Here is a 23,093-nt window from a genome sequence, read left to right on the forward strand (position 1 = left end):
ATTTTGCCAAAACCATGGCAAATACACATTACCAGTCTCCTTAATACTTCCCTTGCCCATCTCCAGACTTGTATTCAGAAACTTTGCCTCATTCTTACACACATACACACACCACACACCACACACCACACACCACACACCACCACACCACACCAGCCAACACCATTACCACCTGCCTCAAGAGAGACTGGCATATGTAGAGAGAAGACAAGAGGCTTCAAAACCTGAGTCATCACAGTAGCTGTGCAAAGAAAGCTTAGTGGGTCACTGAGGTCAACCGTCTGCATGTGATTGATAGGAACCCTGGAGAATGTATAGCATTCACACCTGTCTTTCTGTTTTTCACTACATTGTAACACACTGTGATATGGAGGTGTCCCTTGGTGGACATCGACTTGTTGGCGGGTGTTATTTACAGACATTGACTCCTTTGCCTCTTTTCCACTGGTTATTTGACTTTCTTATGTCTGAGACCTACTTATAAGGTATGTGATGCTGAATATTTCAAAGAATCCTCTCCAGGTGAATATAATACCCAGGGAAGAACTACATAAAATGAAATAGTGACAAAATATCAAGGTCACTTTGCAAAGAGGGCATATTGGCATGTCACTCCAGTATGCTGTTAGAGAAAGCCTATATATCTACAAACACATCTTGGCAAAGATCAGCTTTTGTCCACTCATGATGGCTTTGTATTGCATGGTGACTTCTAATTTGTCCTCCATTTAATTCATTTCTCAAGTTTACATGCATTTGGGGTGGGAGGATCATTATCATTTTACTCTAATTACAGAACACTCAAAGTAGCCCTGCATGTCTTCCGTATGTTTACATATGCGCTCAGAGGTTTAAGAGCAGAATCTCCAATACTCCAGGGCTGTTCTGTCCTATTCCTTCATTAGAAGGGATATGAGAGTGGAGATAGACCAGAAAAGATGGAGAAAGGCTCAAGAGGAAGCCTTAATGGCAAACTCTTAAGGAAGAAAGTTCCACCCTAAATCTCCCCAACCCGCCAAAACCCTGCTATGTTTGTTTTAAGGGGGCTCTCAGGGCCTGAGGAAGGCTGTCAGCCATGGGAAGTCATTCAGTTAGTCACACAATCTCTGCAGTTGTAGATGCTCAAAACCATACACTTCAGAATGTCGTAACCCAGGGAAGGATGGAGGGAGCAGGTGCAGGAGAGCTACTCACTGAAGTAAAAGCCCCTCGGTCCACACACGAATTGAAGAGCGTCCACCAGCTCGGCCCCGCAGAGGGTCTCTGGTCCAGCTGTAGCAGAGCTGGTGAAGGTTAGCAAGCAGAAGGCCAGGTAGAAGAGATGTGAAGATGACATGATGTGTATCTTTATCTGCCGGAGGGAAAAGGGAGGGTCAGTCGGGTGTCCTGGGTCCTGATTCTCGGGATGCCCTTCTCATCATTCATCAAAACTCTCTGGCCTAGAGGAGCAAGTGACATGAAGGGCCCCTGTGGGGCCTGACCTGAGTCTGTCTTGACATCAGATAACCCATGTTTAGTTCCTTTGATCTTCAGAAGTCCTCCTGTTGTTTTTTAATGCGTTCATATTACAAATAAATGGGGTAAAAGGGCTACAAACATTTACTGGGTGACAAAAGATGGCTGTTATTTTAGTGGGGGATTCCCATGTGATTCTGAGAACCTGATAAAACATCTCAATTATCACAAGTTAAATTTGCTCAGCTTTGTAGTGAAACTCTTTTCATTTAAATGCTCTCAAACATGGCTATCTGCAGATGGTCCATATATTCATTATATTTATTATTGATCAAAATACTAAATTAGCCAAGACGTCATTTTCTGTCAATAGATTAAGATTACACGGGCTAGAAAAGTATTGTGAAAATACATCATTACAGCTTTTCAGAGAGTAAGGGTGTGGGGAGGGGGGACGGAGGGAGGGAGGGAGGGAGGGAGAGAGGGAGGGAAGGAGGGAGAAGATAAAGAGGTAGCTTACCTGAGAATATTATCAGCTAACACAGCCACAAGTGGAAAACAAACAAACAATCCAGAAACAGGAAAAGCATGAGGATTTAGGAATGAAATCATCTCACAAAAGCACAGTGACAGAAAGGTCTGATGCCTTTCTTTGAACACCATAAAGGTCATAGACTATACCTCTATAACAAAATGCAGGCTTAGGTGAGGAGAGAACTTTCAAATGAGGGAAAACCCTCCTATTAGTTGTTACTGCTGTTATGATTTGGTTCAATGGAGCATGGGCAGAGGGTAGAGTTCTGATCTAATGGCAGCAGGCAGAGGTGGGAAACCCAGTATGCCTAAGTCCTGGGTACAGGGTTCAGGCCCGCCCTGGAAGAAGGGGCCGATGACCAGCCATTAGACAAGGCAGGCAGCAGAGTTTGCTCTGACAGCTCCTCTACAGAAAGTCTGGGGAGGTTAGAAGCAAATGTCATGTTTTATGGCTGCCTTGGGAAGAGGTTTCTAGTTTCTGTGCCTGCCTTGGGGGAGAGTGACAAGCAGGAAAAGGGAGGACGGCAGGAGGTCAGGGAGCCTAGAAATCATTTTCTGGACTTTAACAGGAAATAAAAGCAGTTCTTACATTCCAAAGTTCCTCTCTTCAAGTCCACTACCAGAGAGGTCCACACAGAGACTACTTTTCTATGTGCAGGGCACTGGGCTTAAAACCCACAAGAGCCTTTTCTTGAGCAACAGGAATTCTGACTTAATCTCTTGGAGGCACTCATGTGTCATTCTATCATTTTTATAACAAAATCCATCAAGGGACCTCTGGTTGGCACAAGTTAGTCAATGGCTGATAGCCAAGTATCATCCCTGCCAAAGTCATGGTTCCTGTGACTCAAGTCTGTCTTCATTCTAAGAAACAGACAGATAGGAAGACAAATACTTCCCCATATCGCTACTTGTGGAGTCAGCATGAGCTTTCTTCCAGGAAAGCTCCCAAGGTGAGCAGGTGACCAGCTGTATCTCTCACAGATGCATATGCCCCAGCAGCATGAAAAGAGTTACCAACATGGTATTAGGTGACCTACTCTATGAAACGGGTCATGGAGCTATATTTTTTTAAAGAGGCTTTTTTAAATCTCATAGTTGGGGGACATTCATTCAATCACATCTGGTTAGGAGAATGAGAACCAGACATTTTGTTTATGGCTGCTTTCCCTGTCCTATGTGATCTCTCAACCTAACATTTCTGCATGCCTGGCAAATTTTGCTCAATTATTTTAAACACATTTCCACATTTTGGCTAGATCTTCAGCCTAGCATTTGGAGGGAGCAAGGAACCCCAAGCCCCTACTTCTTGATAGCACAAGGTAAATACTTAATAGTGCTTGCAAAGCAGCTGAAGATGGAAAGAATGCTGCCTACTGACATATCGTCATGAAAGAGAGCGTGCAGCTACAGAGGAGGGATGGCCTCAGCTAAACCCTTAGTCCATTTTCTCAGTAGGAGTTTGGCAAGGAAGCTTTCCATCTCTATACAATCAAAGACACAGAATTTCCTAGAAATGAGCTAATATCTACCCATGTCTCTTAGTTATGGAACGAATGAAGGACCCCTTTAGTATTTCTCATGGAAACCTGAACAAATCCAACCCAACAGGGCTTCATGGTTCTTTATGAAAGAGCTGCCCTATAATCCCCTGGGTTGGTCTTAGAGGACACATCCCTACATGCTGTCAGCAGATCAGCCCCAGGGTGAATAATATTCCAGCAAACTCACTTTTGGAACATACCCCCCCCCAATCCCTGCTGACTTGCAGATAGTGCTGAAGGCCAGGTACCTGCAATGGTTAGTTTGGACCGACTCCACAGGAACTATTACTCAATCTCACAGCCTTTGTAAATTTAGACTGTCATGAGCTGTCACAAACTACATTTTAATCGTTATTTTAAGGGAGAGTGCATTTACATCCAGCAAGACATAGTCATCTCTAGAAGCTAAAAACTGGAAATTGCTTTACCAATTTTTATTTTCCTTTCTGTGTGGAGTTGTATTGAAAAGCCCTGCCTGATAAATATCAGTACTTACAATTCTAGGACCTCTGGTACTTTTTCCTTTAGCTCAGAGACTGGTCCAACACACCCACAGAGAACCAGAGTTTATCACATCGTGTTCCCCAAACACAAAACAGTAACCGACTTGCGTAGGGACTAAGAGAAGCTCAAAACAAGTCTCCCCATATGTTCTCCATTTCCTCGGCCCCTTATCTCATCACCCACAAAGAAAATGAAGAGAGAGAAGGCATAGATGTGATAGGAAGAGGCCAAGGAAGAGACTGAGAAATAGAGGACAAAAAACCCCAGTCCCGAACTCGCAACACTTTCCTCAAAAACTCATGCATAAATTCACGTTTCCAAAGGCCTTTCTGTGTCAAACAAGTGGGGTATCGATTGATTCCAGGTGTCTGACCAAGGATGAAAATCCCCAGTTGAAGCGGGAGGCCAGCAGCCACGAGAGGGTACTCACAGGAGGTGCAGTCATTTTGGAAGGCCCCGGGGCTTTTGCACAGCAGGTCAGGGTGGGTATTATGAGGCCGATGTGAATAGAAAACTGAGGACTTAAAAACATGTGCTGTTTTGTGGGTGGGGTTTGGGAAAGCATCTAGTTACATCTGGACACCCAGGCAGGTATGCTATGAGCCTGGGTAAACTGCCTGTTGTCCATTCAAACAATGAGCAAATTGCACAGCTGGGAGTTGAGTCAATCCCCCTCCCCCTCCCCCACCCCGCACCATCCACCCCCCACCCCCAGTAAAGTCACTGCTTTCCACTGCACTGCCATCTATCCTAGCTATCCAGAATAGTGATCTGAGCTCCAGCTCCTTCCCTCCCTCCCCCACCTTGCCCTGGCTCAAGCACTGGGAAATACCTTGAGACTTAAAAATACAAAGCCAACCTGTGCACCTCTAGGCAGGAGGCCCCTACTCATTGAATGACATTTCAAAGACCACCACACAGCAGCCCCCTTCGGCCATCTCCAGCTGCAGGAACAGGAAAAGTTGAAGCACATTGCTAGCTCTACTTCTGAACTGTTCCGCAGACCCAGCATGGAGAGAAAGTTCATTTGGAGACAATTATCCAAACTTGCAATGAGTGCCTAGGTAACATTCCACCGTCTGTTTGATGAGTCCCTTAAATAGGGAGACACGAGCCCAGCTGCCAGGCCACACAGCGTATGTGAACGCTGACTTCATTCCTGTAAGGTGCCTGGAGCCTGCTGGCATCTCAAGGAGGGCAGAATTAGGTGTGTGACAAGGCTGTCTCCCTAACTCCCCAGCCACTTACTTGCCTAAGAAGTCCTAGCCATGAAGCATTTGAAAGCAGCGAAGAAACGCTGCTGCGCTCTGCTCTGGCTGGGATCGTTTACGAATTAAGCCCTCCGGCAACTGCCTCCAAGGAGCCAGGGACAGCGGCTTGAAAGTGCTTGCAAATTGAAAAAACACAAGTCTGCAAGGATATAATTTTGCTGAGAATGGAAACTTGAACTAGAGCCAGTGATCGGAAACGAGAAGTCAGTGCGTTGACAGCGGCAGCCGCGGCCAGATTCACCTAAAGAGACTTTACTGCACCCAATGTAAGAGCAGAGGCTTGCAGCCCGAAACCCAAGCCGAAACTCAGTCCACGAAAGTCCCCTTCCAAAGAGAAAAGTTGGACAAGCTGCCGCCAGAACGCTCCTGCTTTCCCAGCACGGCGTGGATCTGTTTAAATTTTCTGAATATGCAAAGACAGCAAGTTGTCTAAGAGCTCTTTTTCAGAAAAGCAAATTAAACTTCACTTTAACTTTGACTTTCTGGGCATAAGCGCAGAGAATTCCTGATTCTTGGCTCCAAAAAGCACATTTTAAAAGCTTTCTTATTGTCTAAAATGTAACTTTTAATCTGTGACATGCCTCGTAAATAAAGTCCTGACGAATTCCACACACACACAGAGACAGACACACAGGAACATGGTCTTAAAAAGCAAACGCCTGCACCTGTGAAAAGAAAAGCACACCCCAAGTTCATACCCATGCTTTCTAGCCCCGAGCCATAGGCAAGATTTAAAGGAGCCTCTTAAAACGGCAGCGCGGAAGCCCTGTAGAAGTGGAAGGTTTAGCGTAAGTACCTTGCAATAGTTCTACCGGTACACACAGATATCTCTGCGATTGCATTCACCTCCCGGAGCTCTTTTCACGGCTCCCTCAGAACTGCACATTCAGCAACTTGTAAATAACTCCCAGTTCTGAAACAATGCAAATTCTAAAGTGGATAACAATTCCCGGCAAAAGAAAAGAGTGCACATTTTAAATACAATTCCCCAATGAGTCCAAAGAATAAGAAATATTTACCTTCAAGAAATCACAGAAGCAGCACTTAAATAATTGAGTTGGAAGACTGCTGATTTTTCCCATTGCTTCTGCAGTACAAAGTCTGGAAGTGAATTGGTGAGCAGGAATAACGAGGCAAGAAGAAACCCAGAGAGATGAGAGATGTTAAGAGCAATGTCACATTTCAATTTTGAGGACTTTATTCCATTGCGCAGGCTCTATCTGCTCCGAATTTAGCAGTGACAGTGAGATTTAGCAAACAGAAGAGGGATTTAGAGAAAATCCTCACATTTATCTACAAAACACAGACACTGTAGACAGGAAACAGCTGGGGGAGCATTTGCCTTCTCTCTCTCTCCCTCTTCTGGCAAAGTTATCGAGTAAGGACTTTTTTGGGCACAGTGACAAATAACATCATACCTTTGCTTTTAAAAAACTGGAGCACAGAAGCTTTTTTTTTTCCCTCTTAAAAGAATGTGTGTTACTGACAGGGTTAGCAGACACTAAATACTGATGCTGCCATAGAAAACAGGGGTTGCTCTCTGATTAACTTTCCACAGGGCACGAAGGTACACATGCCTGTCACACACCTTCCAGGATTAGAGGATCTAAGTGGGACAAGGGAGCAGTTTTATATTTTAGGGCGAATAAAAATTTGAGAAAAAAAGAAAAAAGAAAAGGAAGAAAAGATCATCTCCAGAAAGTCCAACGATGTTAGCCTTGAGATGGCCAGGCTAAATTAGTTTGAAAGGTGGCGCTCCGGTGACCCCTTGTCCTAGTTGCCAAGCCAGGAGAATGATCTCATTTCCTAAAACCTATAGACGGCAGGCAGCAGCGGGCTGGCTCCCATTAGGACTGTGTCGTGCTTTGTGCAGAGCAAAAGACGATGCTGAGCTCTGGAACCAACTGAAAAATAAAACGACCTTATTTTTCAACAAAGCTGGCTGCCTTTCACCTCCTCAACCCCAAGGAAACAGTATGTGAGGCACACACGGGTTCCCTGTTGGCCATATTTTTCGCATAACTCTGTGTGTGTGTGTGTGTGTGTGTGTGTGTGTGTGTGTGTGTGGTGTGTATTCCAATAATACCAGCTGGCTAGCAATACCCTCTCCAGGGTTATGATGTCATTCAAATCCCTCAACTGGGTAAGTGGCTGGCAGCCTGGTTCAAGCCGGCTGCTTTGCTATTTATAATGTATACTTGCCTTCACCGTAGAGCATTAAGTTCTGATCCTTTGTTGCTACGGTTTGTACCTATTTCTCAGTGGTTTTGAGATGCAATAGATAAGAAAGTGAATTATGAAAGAAGGTTACAAAAGCCAGATTCGATTGTGCTTTCCTTGGATGTCTCTTAGGTGTGGTTTCCCAGGGGAGATGGAAATGAGCCTGACTCTCCTCGCTCTTTCACGACTCTCCAGGGGTTTGAAGATACTAACACATCAGTGGAGAGAGCGGTCAGCTGGAAACTATACACTACCTCGTTATGCTGCCCATGGCTGGAGATCTGCTTTGCAGAGGTGGATGTCCTCAAATGAAACCAGTTTAATTTTGCAAGGGGTTTGGGCTTGTTCCAACCCTCTGTGTGCTTAATACTTTATGGCAATGTTTACCTTTCAGACACAGACATTGGAACCCTGGAGTTAGGCTGTTCCGGTGGTGGGTGATGTTAGGTATCATTTGACAAGAGCACCTACTATGTGCCCAATTACACATACCTGTAAAGAATCCAATAAGGAGCACAAAACTTCACTGCCACGTGTTGAACACGTGCAGCTATAAGATACATGAGCGGTACACAGCGGGAGGGGCAACAGTGTCTCAGGGAGGTGAGGGTGAAAACCTCTTTTGGAAATGGAGCATAGGGAGGAGAGAATACAATGTGAGAGGCACGGGGCTGGGAAGTTCTTGTGGGTAGCATTGACTCAGAGAACACTGCATCATCACTGGGTGGTCCTGGCTGTGTGACATTGTGCGGGCAGTCCCTGCACACAGAGAAACCCCGGGCTCCCTCTAGCAACAAGCCTCCTGGAGCATCCGGCTCGATGACATATGGGAGACCTTTTTCTTTTTCGTCAGATAGATAGATAGATAGATAGATAAATAAATAAATAAATAAAAGCCCATCTTCCGCTTAATGACGTACATAATATGGAACCAACGACCTGCTGAGAACGTCTCAGTTTCTCAGTCAGGAGAATCGGGTCCAGGCAGGAGTCCGGGTAGCAATCCCTTCCTTGTTCTACCACTGGATTCCTTCACAGGCCAGCCAGCACTGCCAATCCTTTCTTCCCAGGACAGATGTAGTGAGCTTTAATGTCTCAGTACATTCTAGAAGCTTGCCGCATGTCTCCAAGCTTGCAAGTCTGGGCTTTCTGGGCACTGTGCAGTGCCGTGATACTCTGTGATGTCCTGTGCCGTGATGTGCCGTGATGTGATACTCTGTGATGTCCTGTGCCGTGCTATGCCGTGATGTGATACTCTGTGATGTCCTGTGCCGTGATGTGCCGTGATGTGATACTCTGTGATGTCCTGTGCCGTGCTATGCCGTGATGTGATACTCTGTGATGTCCTGTGCCGTGATGTGCCGTGATGTGATACTCTGTGATGTCCTGTGCTGTGCTATGCCGTGATGTGATACTCTGTGATGTCCTGTGCCATGCTGTGATATTCTGTGATGTCCTGTGCCGTGCTATGCCGTGATGTGCCGTGCAGTGTTGTGTGGTACCATGCCATGCCGTGGGGTGTCTTGAAGTGCCGTACTGTTATGCTATGCCGTGCACAGAACAGATCAAGTTATCCCTGACTGCTTCATCTGAAGGTCTGCTTTGAGGACAGAACACAGACCATTTCCTCAGATACTGCACTCCAGCAGTGTCAACAACACAGGGACCCACTTGGTTTTATAACCCACTTACCCTTAAAGGATAATTGAGTTTTAATTTATGTACCAGTGTATGTCCCAATCAAAGAAAACTGAATTTCAGTGCATGGTAATCGTCATCAGCTGTGCTGTGGAACCACTCTGATGGGAACACCAGTTTCCTTTGGGGAGTGGGGTGTGGTTTCCTGGAGTGATCCACATACATTTTAAACTGGAGAACCGTGTGTGTTAGCAGGGAGGGGGAGCCGGCAGCAGAACAGGGGCAATAATCCCTGGAGAACATCCATGCTCTTTGTAAATTCTAGGAATCAGTGTGAAGAGTAAAAGGCCTTTAACATGGGGCAGGGCAGGGGGGAAATCTACCGGAAGCTCAAGGTGGTAATAAGTTTAGTACCCAGGAGGAGATCAGGCCAGAAACCACCCTGGGGAGGAATAGCTGAGGTCATTTTGAAGCTGCTGAATGCTTACACAGTTCTGTGGAGACAGAATCTAACAGACATGGGAACTGTATGCCACAAAAATGGCTAACTGCAAAGATGTGCTCATCATGAGAGCATCCGCTCTGGAGCCTGAGGCTCGCACAGCCTCACCTTTCACATGTGTAAGGCCTGTCAGATATAAATAACTAACCCTCCCTCCAGCCTTCTACTGGAGTGGTCTATTTGCATAAAGCTGCAGCTCCGGAAGACTTTCACACCTATCTCAAGAAATAAATAAAACAAACTTGTTCATTCTCAGAAAGTGAAGGTTGCCTGAGAGCAGCCGAAAATGGGGCAATAGCTGGTCCCCTGGTCCCCTGGTCTTTTTGCTTGAGTCAAAGTGCCAATTTTCTCTTTGTTCATTGGAGAGGCACCGCCTTCAAAGGCCATGTTGTGATAATTTTTATCTTTACTGCTGTTGCTGACATTGATGTCAGTGTGTGTGTATGTGTGTAGGTATGTGTGTATGTGTATGTGTATGCATGTGTATGTGTAGGTATGTATGTGTGTGTATGTAGGTATGTGTGTGTATGTGTATGTATGTGTATGTGTATGTGTAGGTATGTGTGTGTGAAGGTATGCATGTGTATGTGTAGGTGTGTGGGTGTGTATGTATGTGTAGGTGTGTGTGTGTGTATAAGTAGAAAAGAGATGTTTGAGGAGAGAAATACCTGAATGAATGAGGAAGAGAACCCACCCAGGCTCTTTCCTTAATAATAATAATAATAATAATAATAATAATAATAATAATAATAATAATAATAATAATAAAGTGCGCGCCCTCTAGTGGGCAATTTGGAAACTGCCACTTTAATCTTCCCTGGACTCGGGGGGGGGGAGGGGGGCGCAGCGGTGAAAAGTCCTGGACTCATATATGAGCTACATGTACCTTTACTTAATTAAGCCTTTAAATAAAGAAGCATATATTTCCCTCACTGTCATTTAAAAGGGTGAAGTGTTGAAGGGCAAAGAAGTAGCGTGAACTGCACGACGTCTTCTCCTGTCCTGTCTCCTGATAGGAGCTCAAAACATGGTGTCAAAAGACTTCAGGTGCGGAAAATAAATGATGATAAAAGTAAAATATTTTTTAAAGTCATAGCCCTCTTAGTAAAGTGGCAGGCCTTCTCATTTTATAAATAAGAAAATGACACAGGGTGTAAGGATGTGTTAAACGAAACCTAAATTTAGGTTCTCCCAAGCGCAGCCCGGAGGCAGTCCTCCTGTACACTCTTCCTGCTCTGACATCTCGGTTTTCAAATGTGGGTTGGAACCCCTGGCGTCAAGGGCTCTCTAGGTACAGAAGTGATTCCATTTTTAACCCTCTTTCTACCCTGAATCTGCGAAGAAGAAAGTTTCAACCTGACCCTAGTCAGTTTGAGCGTCACCCCCCCACACACACATCCTGCTTGTCCCTATACAACAAAGGGACGGTAGATCTCAAGACCCAAATCTTCCTAGATGGCAGTTTCTAGCCAAAATTCATACTATTGACTCCATATCATTAATGTTAATAGTTAATGCCATTAACATTAGTGTTTAAGATTATTACACTTAAAAAGTCTGTTTGAAACATGTTTTTAGGGGCTCCTATTTAAGATAAGAGATGGTGGGCTTAGAATAAACAGTATTTTCTAGGAATGAATTTGTCTTAAAGTTGGGGTACAAAGCAATGGGTTTCACTGTGGTGTTTTTCATATGTAGCTGTCATTATGCTTTGTTCTTATTTGGTCCCTCTGTCCTCCCCTCCCGCCCCTTCTTCTCTCAGCCCTAAATAGTCCTTCCTTCTGCTTTCATGTCTCATGTGTTCCATTACTCTCTTCCTATTTCTTCCAGATCTTTCCTTCCCTCATACATGCTCTTTCTAGTCTCATCTCACACACACACACACACACACACACACACACACACACACACACACTTATAGTTCAATTCAGAGTCTGCCCATGAGAAAAAGTATGTAGCTTATGCCTTTCTGAGTTTGACACTACAATAAATAATAAGGTTGAATATTAAACATATGCATCCAAGTCTCAAAAATATCAATTTAAGAAAAATATATTTAAATTAAGTATACAGTAGTACTATGGATGTTCAACAGTTGTGATAGTGTATGGATGACATGTGGAAGTCTAGTATTTGAGAATTGCATCATGTGACATGTTACTGTATTGGGAAAGCAATTGTTCACAGCAATTGTTCGCAGACAAATACTGAGAACAAAGAACATGCATGTTTAGAAAAATGGCACCCTACAAATGAGCTAATTATATTTCTAGATAGTTTGGATTTCTGTTAATCTCATTAGTGTTTTAGTCCAGTCTTTGGAAGCATCTGTAGATGTTACCACAAATTGGTATTGAGTTAGGGCTCAAAGTGCAAGCTCACTTCCAAACTGGAACTCAGCAAATGCTTTTCCATGCATGGGCAACAGTATGAGCAGAAGCATGTGGGAATGGGGTGTTCCATTTATTGGGGCGACATGGGAGATTAGGCTGTTGTCATGGACACAGTGTCTTACTTGTGGAGTCCTTTTGGTGTCCCCATCCCTCCATTGACAGCTTCCTTGAACAACTAGAAGACAGTCTCAATATTTCCCTAGTGTATGAAGACTTGCCCATCAATTCAATGTGTGATGAGCCCTGGGAACAACGCAGAACTCCTAAATGGTCTGTGCTAGTCAGGGGTTCCTACAAGAACAGAACTGATAGAATGGACACATACTAAAAGGGTCCTTCCTGGATTGGCCTACTTGCTAGGGGCTAGGTAGTCCAGTAATGGGACTTCAGAAGCTCAGAACCATGTAGCTCTAGGTGTGATTTTGAGTGTGGCACTGAAAGCTGCAGGATTTCTGGAAAGCTGCTGGTCCTCAGTCCACATCAGAAGATGGAGAAGTTAGATTTTGATGTGATGGGGGCATCTACAGACTAGACATACTCACAAATAGGAAGCAAAAGTAGACCAGCAGGCCAGGTGATAAGGGTCTGTTGAGGACCTGGCTGCCATTGAAGGCATCCCATTGTGGTGAAGGGTCTTCTCCCTTCAGATACTCTGTCCTGGAAATGATCTCAGAGGTGTGTCTCTGTAGACTCCAGAGCCAATCAAGTCGATAATCAAGATTTATCTTAACCAGGACTCAGGGTTACATTACAACTCAAACTGGTTTCAACAGCTCTGAGGAGAACTGTGCTGGTTCTCTCCTCCACAGTGCTCCCAGCTACTCCATTCTGAAAGATGCAATTGCAATGCTTGGGGAAATAGATTTTCAAGGAAAAATGAAAGTATTATAGTTGGTAAAGATTTAAGAGTTGAGGTGAAAAGGTCTAATTTCCATGAAGCCCTGAACTGTCCAGGAAACCTGGTTTCTCAGATCATCCCAACTTCTCATGTGGTTTAAAGAAGTTTTATCATGTTCTTTGAGACATGCTTTGTTTTTAAACCATCAAGGGGCCTCTTGGGAACTTTTTAGACTACTTTCTGGAGGGTCCCTTGCATGGACAGGAGTTTGAGCACTTGATTAAAGCAGAGACTTTGTACCTACTGGGGCCTTTGGTAATTCACCACTTAAACTTGATAAGTGGATGCTGTTGAAGCATGAGCTCACTTCCAAGCTGGAACACCATGCAGGCTGCCCCAGGCGTTGGGAGCAGTATGAGCACAGGCACAGGAAAATGGAGACTTCAAATGTTGGGATGACTTGGGAGATAAGGCTGCTACTCTGGACTGTGGAGTCCTTTTGTCCTTTTCTTTGAACCTGGAACAAACCTGGTATAAACACAAATGTACTAACAATATATTTTGGCTCCATTTTATAACCTCTTAGTTAAGGCTTCAATTTCTTTCATAGACTGAATATTAATTATTTAATATGCATTCAATAAAGTTTAAACACAATTGCATTAGTCAAATGCATTCATGTAGGATTTTCCTTTTATGAAATTAACTTATACAGATCTAGTGAGTTGGATATTTAAAATCTACAAAGTAGATCAGTAGGTGGGAAGCCAAGGAAGATCTGTCCTTCTTTGAAGCAAAGCAGTTTGATATCACAGTTCCCTCTTTTACATCCAAGAAGGCCAGCTATTGTCTAGTGGATATTGGACATCAGTTGGATAAGGCATACTATGAATAGAAACCAGATTCACTAAAATGTGATTTAAATATTAATATTTTTTAAAAGCAATCCCAGAAAGACCAGTGTGATGGATCAGCAGGTAAAGGTATTTGCTGTCACTTCTGACAACTTGAGATGTATCTCCAGGAACCACTTGGTGGAGAATCAACTCCCCCAAGTTGTCTTCACATGCATGCTTATGTATGCAAAAATGCACACAAATGCATGAGCACACTCACCAAACAAATACACATACTAAATAAAAAGTAATAAAACATCACAGTGACATGAAAAGCACATTTGACTAAGTATCTGGGTACTGGGACCTAGCTAAGCTCACACGCAGAATTAATCATGCCACCAATGACTCTCAAAGATACCCTCATTAAAAATTAATCATCAAGATAATAAAAATCATTTCCAAGTTACAAAAAAGAGATCTCAAGTGAACTGTCTGTGTTTTCTGGTTTTAAGTTTTCGTTAGTGCATTTTCCTCAAGCCTTGGGTTGCCTCATTTATTGTTTCTTGGTTATTGCTGAAGGCAAGTCCTCTCTCTCTGTGATATGCCATTAGTATTTTACAAAGGTGCTGTGGACTGGTGACAGTATTTTGAATTTTTCCTGCAGAAGGAAATGAATATGCATAAGGCACACACGAATATCACACTGCTGAAACACATGTACACAAGCACCTACTTAAACATCTGCGCTACTGTTGTCTAGACAAGATGAAGGATGCTCATTCCCTCAGAGCACAATCTGCTGTTTGTTTGGAGTGGTGGAGAGAAATTTCAGGCTTAAGGTAGTATTTGGGGTAAATCTGATGAAGATAGCTGTTTCCACATCCTTTCCTTCAGAGGCTGCCTCTGTGCCTGGCCTTACTTGGGCCAGGACACTTTGAGTATCAGAGTAACAAGAGACTGTTAACATTCAAAATGCTTGTTTTGCATTTTCCATTTTCTTTTTCACCAAGCAGGTATTACGGTATTATGACAGCTATATACACCCTTGTTATTAATGTCAGGGGAAACTCTAGTACATATGTCCATTTGTGTGAGAAAATATTTCCCTTCTTATTCTTCAAGGGCTCTAGGTCTCTCTAAGTCAAGGCTGGTCTTGGCTTGCCTATGTGATTTCTCTATGCACTTATTTATCAGCCTCACCCATATTCTTCCACTGTCTCCTGCAACGTTCTGAAGATTCACTCTCCCCCCCCCATCCTCCTCGTTACTGTGTGCGTTGTTTTCTAAAACCATCTCCCTGCAAGCAGTCCAGCCAATGAATGACTGCTCGAGCCATTTTCTTTACATCTTACGTTCAAGGGGCTCACACTTTTTCAGGTGCATGAGGTGAGTCCTGGGAGTCATTTGGTCCATTTAAGTCATTCTCCTAACTTTCAATGCATCCTCTTTTTCAGTGGTCTCCTCTGTTGCTAGTTCCTAGTACAGGATATTCATAACTAAGTTGTTACTGTTTAGCCACATGGCCCTACCTCTGAGTATACATCTAGATGTGTAACAGCTGTTCAATAGGATTGGTCACTTAATATACTACCGTTACTACAATTGAGTGCATATTATAACCAATTCTTTATTTAATCTTATTTTAATGATCTCATTTAATTCTCGTGTACTTTAATGGAATATTCTATTTTAATTTTCACTTCAAAGGGCTTAGTGCAGTTCTAGGAATATATAACACTCTCCAAGTAGTTGCGAGACGCATGAAGAGAGCCAGGAGAAGTTAAGTGCTTTTGCTAATGTATGGAGAGTAAATTACAGACCCCAGATTTAATCTAGTTATAATTCTGGTTCAGACAGACTTCCTCTCATACTGGGCTGCCTCTAATGAAACAAAGCAAGCACTCAAAGCAGTGCAGTTAGACAATCACTTTCCAGAAGGAAGAAGTGTAAGAGCCCAAGCCAAGGCTCAGCTGAGGCTCCACTTGAACTAGAAAGCATTTCTGCTTTTCTGGTAAGAATAAAGATTGGACTTCCCACAGCGTCGTCTTTCTGGAGCTTTAGGTGTGAGGGACTGCAGAAGACAACTCCAGTGCTAAGCAACACTCTGTTGACCCCCAAGGGACTTATACAAGCTTTGCTCAGGTCTGTGGGTCCATGATGACTATGCCACCTCTCCGAGAGCTGGGCTCCAGGGCTAACACTGTCTTTGTTTTGCTGTCTAGATTTCTTAAGGCTGAAGAATCCAGGTATTCTCTGGGGCCCCTCTTCACCGTACTCCATCCTTTTTTGCCTTCCCTGTCTAATGAGTATTAGCTGAACTGGCTCCCTTTAATCAATCCTGGCTTAATGTCCATGATTCTTCACAAGGAAAATGGTGACTTCAGATTTGGAGCTTGCTGGAGTTAGAATCCTGCCAACCCAACTGGCAGGCCTTCCTCCCACTTTGGCCCTCACCAAGGTAGTGATCCCACGTCCTGGCCTTGGCGAGCTCTTCTGCAAGGTGCCAGGGTTGTTAATCTAACTCCACTGGTTGGAAAAGTCAGAGCCATCCTGAGATGACTGTAGTATTTACAATTTGGGAGAAGCCTTATATTTCTAAGTGGGGGCCTCTGTTCCTACCAAGGGGATTTTTAGCTCAAACATCCTGACATCTGACCTTTACCAAGTCTCTAACTCCTGGGGATTTTTCAGATAATGAAAATGAAATCATAGACTGTTTGCCAGGTGCTGCCTATAAGCACAAGCCCAATAGAGCAACCAACCTACTCTTAGGACTCACTGTAAAACAAGCATGACACACAGCCCAATAGAGCAACCAACCTACTCTTAGGACTCACTGTAAAACAAGCATGACACACAGCCCAATAGAGCAACCAACCTACTCTTAGGACTCACTGTAAAACAAGCATGACACACAGCCCAATAGAGCAACCAACCTACTCTTAGGACTCACTGTAAAACAAGCATGACACACAGCCCAATAGAGCAACCAACCTACTCTTAGGACTCACTGTAAAACAAGCATGACACACAGCCCAATAGAGCAACCAACCTACTCTTAGGACTCACTATAAAACAAGCATGACACACAGCCCAATAGAGCAACCAACCTACTCTTAGGACTCACTATAAAACAAGCATGACACACAGCCCAATAGAGCAACCAACCTACTCTTAGGACTCACTGTAAAACAAGCATGACACACAGCCCAATAGAGCAACCAACCTACTCTTAGGACTCACTGTAAAACAAGCATGACACACAGCCCAATAGAGCAACCAACCTACTCTTAGGACTCACTGTAAAACAAGCATGACACACAGCCCAATAGAACAACCAACCTACTCTTAGGACTCACTATAAAACAAGCATGACACACAGCCCAATAGAGCAACCAACCTACTCTTAGGACTCACTGTAAAACAAGCATGACACACAGCCCAATAGAACAACCAACCTACTCTTAGGACTCACTGTAAAACAAGCATGACACACAGCCCAATAGAGCAACCAACCTACTCTTAGGACTCACTGTAAAACAAGCATGACACACAGCCCAATAGAGCAACCAACCTACTCTTAGGACTCACTGTAAAACAAGCATGACACACAGCCCAATAGAGCAACCAACCTACTCTTAGGACTCACTGTAAAACAAGCATGACACACAGCCCAATAGAGCAACCAACCTACTCTTAGGACTCACTGTAAAACAAGCATGACACACAGCCCAATAGAGCAACCAACCTACTCTTAGGACTCACTGTAAAACAAGCATGACACACAGCCCAATAGAGCAACCAACCTACTCTTAGGACTCACTGTAAAACAAGCATGACACACAGCCCAATAGAGCAACCAACCTACTCTTAGGACTCACTATAAAACAAGCATGACACACAGCCCAATAGAGCAACCAACCTACTCTTAGGACTCACTATAAAACAAGCATGACACACAGCCCAATAGAGCAACCAACCTACTCTTAGGACTCACTGTAAAACAAGCATGACACACAGCCCAATAGAGCAACCAACCTACTCTTAGGACTCACTGTAAAACAAGCATGACACACAGCCCAATAGAGCAACCAACCTACTCTTAGGACTCACTGTAAAACAAGCATGACACACAGCCCAATAGAGCAACCAACCTACTCTTAGGACTCACTGTAAAACAAGCATGACACACAGCCCAATAGAGCAACCAACCTACTCTTAGGACTCACTATAAAACAAGCATGACACACAGCCCAATAGAGCAACCAACCTACTCTTAGGACTCACTATAAAACAAGCATGACACACAGCCCAATAGAGCAACCAACCTACTCTTAGGACTCACTGTAAAACAAGCATGACACACAGCCCAATAGAGCAACCAACCTACTCTTAGGACTCACTATAAAACAAGCATGACACAAAGCCCAAAAGCCTTGGGGACTGAATGGAATCTTTACAGTGGGAGGGATAAACTCAGAACAGATGCGAAGCGAGGTCACGAAGAACTCTCTAACGACACTAATCAGTGTCCTCTACCAATGGCCATCCTTGTGCATTACTGCAGCTAATAGATAACATTTCCAAGGGTCTCCACTGAGCTCTTGTGAAATAATTCAGTGGCACCTATGTCACAAGCTGCTAAGGATAACACTGTGCACTGTGTTTATCCTACCCTGGGGAGTTTTCATTATGAAGAGAAAGTCATGGCCTCAATGAATGGTTGGGGGATGCAGCTTGTCACTGGGGCAGCCCAATCACTCATGCTGAAAGGGAGGTCACCCCAAAGTAGAACGAACTTCTGACAGCTAATAATCTACACTACCTGGAGAATAACTTGATGTATCCCAGGATCATGCAAGTTAGTTCAGTCCATAAAGTGAGCAGGAAAGGCCAAGGTGGGCTTCATGGGCTCTGTGAGCTACTGCGGTGCTTTAAATGGGCCTCTTACTGGCTCTCTTAAACAAATGTTATGTGACAAAATCATGTGTGTGGCATAACTATGTTAACACTTTTTATAGTCCGACAACCCAATGGGATTAGGTCTATGGGAATCACGTAAAGAAACTGAATATGCATTCCAGATGTTCATGATGCTATAACTCTTTGCTGGGAGCAGAGAAGTTCTTTCTTTCTTCTTCTTTTTTTTTTTTTTTACCTTGGCCAGGAAACTTGGCTTAGAAACCGAGTCAGTGACACACTTGAAATTTGAAATAGTTGAGATTGTAGCATTAAGTTTCATTCTTCTAGTTAAGTATAATTTTTTCAAACCAAACCAAACAAAGAGTAAGGGAGGTATTGAAAAAAGAGAGAAAATAAAGAAGAAAAGAAAGGAAGAAGCCATCAAGAGAGTACAAGGTAACTAAGGTTCCCATCTTGGATAGTTCTATCCCACGTGAGCCTTTCAGTAACTCCCTCTCAAGTGCCAAACTAAGTGGTCTTTGTCAGGGAGGCTTGGGGGATGGGCAGGGAATTCAGACATGGGCCCTCTCAGTAGTACCACTGAGGCACAGATCAAGGTGAAAGCAGACTCTTTAATAGCACACACCTTCAGAAAATAATGATCTATTGCTTAAATTTTAGACTCCTCTCCCATTAGTTGTAAGCAACTTCTAATGAGTTCCTCTAAAAAGGATGCCTGTTTTTCTGGAAGTAGTTACACTTCTGCTTAAAACAACAACAAGAAAGTGTCTCCTCCCCTTTGTATGGGGCTGTTTCTTTGAAATGTTAACTCTTACACTTTTGCTAGTGTGTTGATACACTGGTGGCAAAGCACACTTGATGTCTACATCCCCTGGAGAAGGGGAAAGGGAGCTAATGGGGAGCATGGGGGGAGGAGAGAGGGAGTTAGAAGAAAGACAAGGAGGGAAGAGGAGGGGAGAGGGGGACAAGAGAGAGCAGGAAGATCGAATCAGGGGAAGAATAGAGGCGAGCAAGAGAACAACATAGTAGAGGGAGCCATTATAGGTTTAAAGAGAAATCTGGCAGTAGGGAAATGCCCAGAGATCTACAAGGTTGACTCCCAACTAACAATCTAAGCAATAGTGGAGAGGCTACCTTAAATGCCCTTCTCCAATAGTGAGACTGATGACTACCTTATATGCCATCCTAGAGCCTCCACCCAGTAGCTGATGGAAGCAGAAGCAGACACCCACAGCTAAACACTGAGCTGAACTGCTGTAATCTAGTTGCAGAGAGGGAGGAGTGTTGAATAAAGGGGTCAAGACCATGCTGGAAAAACCTACAGAAACAGCTGACCTGAACAAGGGGTTGCTCATGGACCCCACACTGATAGCTGGGAATCCAGCATAGGACTGTTCCAGAACCCCTGAACAAGGATGTCAGTTTGGTGGTCTGATGGGGCCTCTGGTAGTGGATCAGTATTTATCCATAGTACATGAATGGACTTTGGAAACCCGCTCCACATAAAGGGATACTCTCCCAGCCTAGACACACGGGGTGGGGGTGGGAGATGGGCTAGGCCCTGCTCCAAATGATGTGACAGACTTTGAAGATCCCCATGGAAGGCCTCACCCTCCCTGGGGAGCAGAAAGGACATGGGATGGGTCTCAGTGGGGGGCAGGGGAGGAGGGGAGGGAGAAGGAACTGGGATTCACTTGTAAAATAAGCTTGTTTCTAATTTAAATTTAAAAAGGGGGAAAACAGAAAAGCACATAGTATATTTGAAACCCAGGAGATAGTAAAATGCTGCTCAAGCAAAAACATCTGAGTTCAGACCCCTGGTATCCACAGGACAAGTCAGACAGGTAGGTCACAGTCCTTCCATCTCAAAGCTGGGGAGGTGGAGACAGAAGGATCCCTGGGAATAACTGGAGGCTGAATCTGATTTCCACATTCAGTCAGAGACCCTGCCTTGAAAACTAAAGTGATGAAGCACAGTGAGGCTGACCTTTGGCTTACACACACACACACACACACACACACACACACGCTAAAAACAAAGAATGCTCACACTTATATGTAAACACTACATGTAGATTTCTAGACACAGAAGCCTGCTTCAAAATGTTCTTTGTCCCAGAGTGTGATGTGCTGAATTCCATCAACCTCTCTGTTGGTGACACTATGGGACAGTGCAGCATTCCAAGCCCCCTGCTGCTAAGTTTAACCTGAGCACTGTAAGAAAGCACATGCGTGCTTTTACATAACCCATCTGTTGTTCGGCCCCACTGTGCAATCAGCTGTACTGTAACTACACGTCTGTGTCTTCAGCTCTTGTTAAAGGCTTTCCATCTCCAGCTGGACTCCACCCCTTCAGATGAAAAGCCCAGTACATTTGTTACCCTGGCTGCATCAAGCACCCCATTACCTCTTCTGTGATATGCCCCAAGAAACCCGACACACACTGCAGAAACTAAAAGTGATGGCTTATCCCTGTGAATGCCTGTATCACTTTGTCTGTGTGCAAATATATATACACTCATTTCTCCATTTACCCATGGTTTCATGCACAAAACAGTTACTACTCATAATATGCAATATGCCAAGAGCTAGATAAACAATAATAAAAACTATACATTATTTTCCCTCCATGGAACTTTCTATCCAGAGCAGGAAAACAATCCTTCTGTCGCTGATCATACTAATGAGTGAATGCGTATCAACTGAGGTCCATGCCCTATGCTAAATTGCTATTGTTAGTTTTTATATTTATTTATGCTTTTAAGGAAGATAACAAGGAAGGACACAGGGTGGGGTATTCCTTGGGAACCAAGGAAGGACACAGGGAGGGGTATTCCTTGGGAACCAATGAAGGACACAGGGAGGGGTATTCCTTGGGAACCAATGAAGGACACAGGGAGGGGTATTCCTTGGGAACAATGACACAGAGACAAAGATATTATTTTCTTACATTTCATTAGTTTTATGATTCACTCAATATCCACTTTTGACATTTTCCCCACCAGTTCCCAGCAGAGTGTGGGTAGATTCCTTGCTGTCTGGAATGGGCCGTGGATGAGCACTGAGACAGTTCACTCATCCACTCGCCAACCCCATTTCATCACTTCACATTTATGGAAGTTTATCCTACACACAGGACATTGCCAGATGCTGAGGATACCCATGAGGATCAGGACAGCGTCACAGATGTCAACCAGCTTGCTGTCTAGGGAGTGTGTGTGTGTGTGTGTGTGTGTGTGTGTGTGTGTGTGTGCCTGTGCATGCATTTAGTGAGGATGAGGCTAGACCATAAGCGTAGAAAAGAAATAAATGATTTCAAAAAGTGCTGCGCACAACAAAGCAGGTAGAACAAATTGACAGTAGTGGGACAGGCAGGCAAACTGCCTCAGTGAGGGCTAAGTAGGAGACACAGTGGGAAGGACCCAGACACGCCCTGTGTGAGGAAGCAGCAGGACCCATTTCTGCCTCTTTTCCCTGCTTGTTTGCTTGTTTTTTCCAGATGTCACCATTGTATATGTTGCTCTCTTGTGCAGGAGGAAAAAATTCCTTTCATCTATGGTAAGCTTATCACTGGGACTCCTATAACAAAATACAGACTAACAAAAGTGTATGAGTTCATTTAGTAAAGGTTTTTTTAAGCTTTTACTGGTGTTTACTTAATTATCATAATTTTGCATCTTTATGCGTTCACATTGCTATTAGCCAGGACTCATTTGGAGATAGGATAAATATTTTATGTATCTCTATAAATACAATTGTAGTTTTTAAACATTCACAACCAAGAAAAATAAGTGGCAAATACATAATTTGAAAATTGTGCAACATCCCCAATAGAAATGCAAATTAAAAGAATAATATAACCTGACTTATTCAATTATCAAACATTCTCCATATTTGTATGCCTTTTATTAAGCCACCCTAATGTATAAAATGTATGCATACATAATATCTTTTGGTTGTATTCCATCCCTCCTCTATTTAACATGCTTTCATGTTAGGTTTGATAAAGCACAGGTGGTCCTGAGGCAATGGGAAGACAAGGGCATGATGGGAATGGGAAGGCATGGTGACAATGGGAACACAAAGGCAGTAATGCAATGGCGATGACCCCGGGAAACTGAGGAAGCCTTTTCTGCTCAGATTCTTGTCAACTCCATAGCCTGTTAGCCCTTTATGACTTGATTCAGAGAAGCCGGGGAGGTGTCGAGAGACCTGCATCTCCTGCTGTTTCCTCAAATGACAAGGTACCATGTTTGGGGATAGAATGTCATAAATCCCGTCACTTTCATCTGCACACTTTTAGAAGTAAGCTCTCAGCCCCCAGGAAGTGCCTAGACGGTCATGGCATTGAGCCACTCTGATGAGACACCCCTAGAAACACAAAGGGAAAGTGGTTGCTGTGGACTTTGTCTCAGCAACCCAAATCCATAGT

General features: G+C 43.9%; 1 protein-coding gene across 8 annotated transcripts in view; it reads right to left on the bottom strand.

Moving 5' to 3' along the window:
• Igf1 (insulin like growth factor 1) overlaps window positions 1-6,666 on the bottom strand; it is a 70,474-nt gene extending 63,808 nt beyond the window's left edge. Inside the window, exons 1-2 of one of the 8 annotated variants that reach the window (XM_040754249.1) lie at window positions 6,328-6,666; window positions 1,195-1,351 (exon numbers count right to left, since the gene is read on the bottom strand). In XM_040754249.1, coding sequence (XP_040610183.1) covers window positions 1,195-1,351; window positions 6,328-6,390 — 220 coding nt within the window. In that variant the 5' untranslated portion in view covers window positions 6,391-6,666. Of the gene's footprint in view, window positions 1-1,194; window positions 1,352-1,975; window positions 1,999-2,578; window positions 2,663-4,467; window positions 4,618-5,285; window positions 5,430-6,104; window positions 6,206-6,327 lie in introns of those variants that run through there. The other 7 variants (XM_040754251.1, XM_040754252.1, XM_040754247.1 and 4 more) reach the window with 7 other exon arrangements.
• Between the last annotated feature and the right edge of the window lie 16,427 nt (window positions 6,667-23,093).

The sequence above is a fragment of the Mesocricetus auratus genome, unplaced genomic scaffold (genome assembly GCF_017639785.1).
Source record: "Mesocricetus auratus isolate SY011 unplaced genomic scaffold, BCM_Maur_2.0 Super-Scaffold_100011, whole genome shotgun sequence".
Lineage (NCBI taxonomy): Eukaryota > Metazoa > Chordata > Mammalia > Rodentia > Cricetidae > Mesocricetus > Mesocricetus auratus.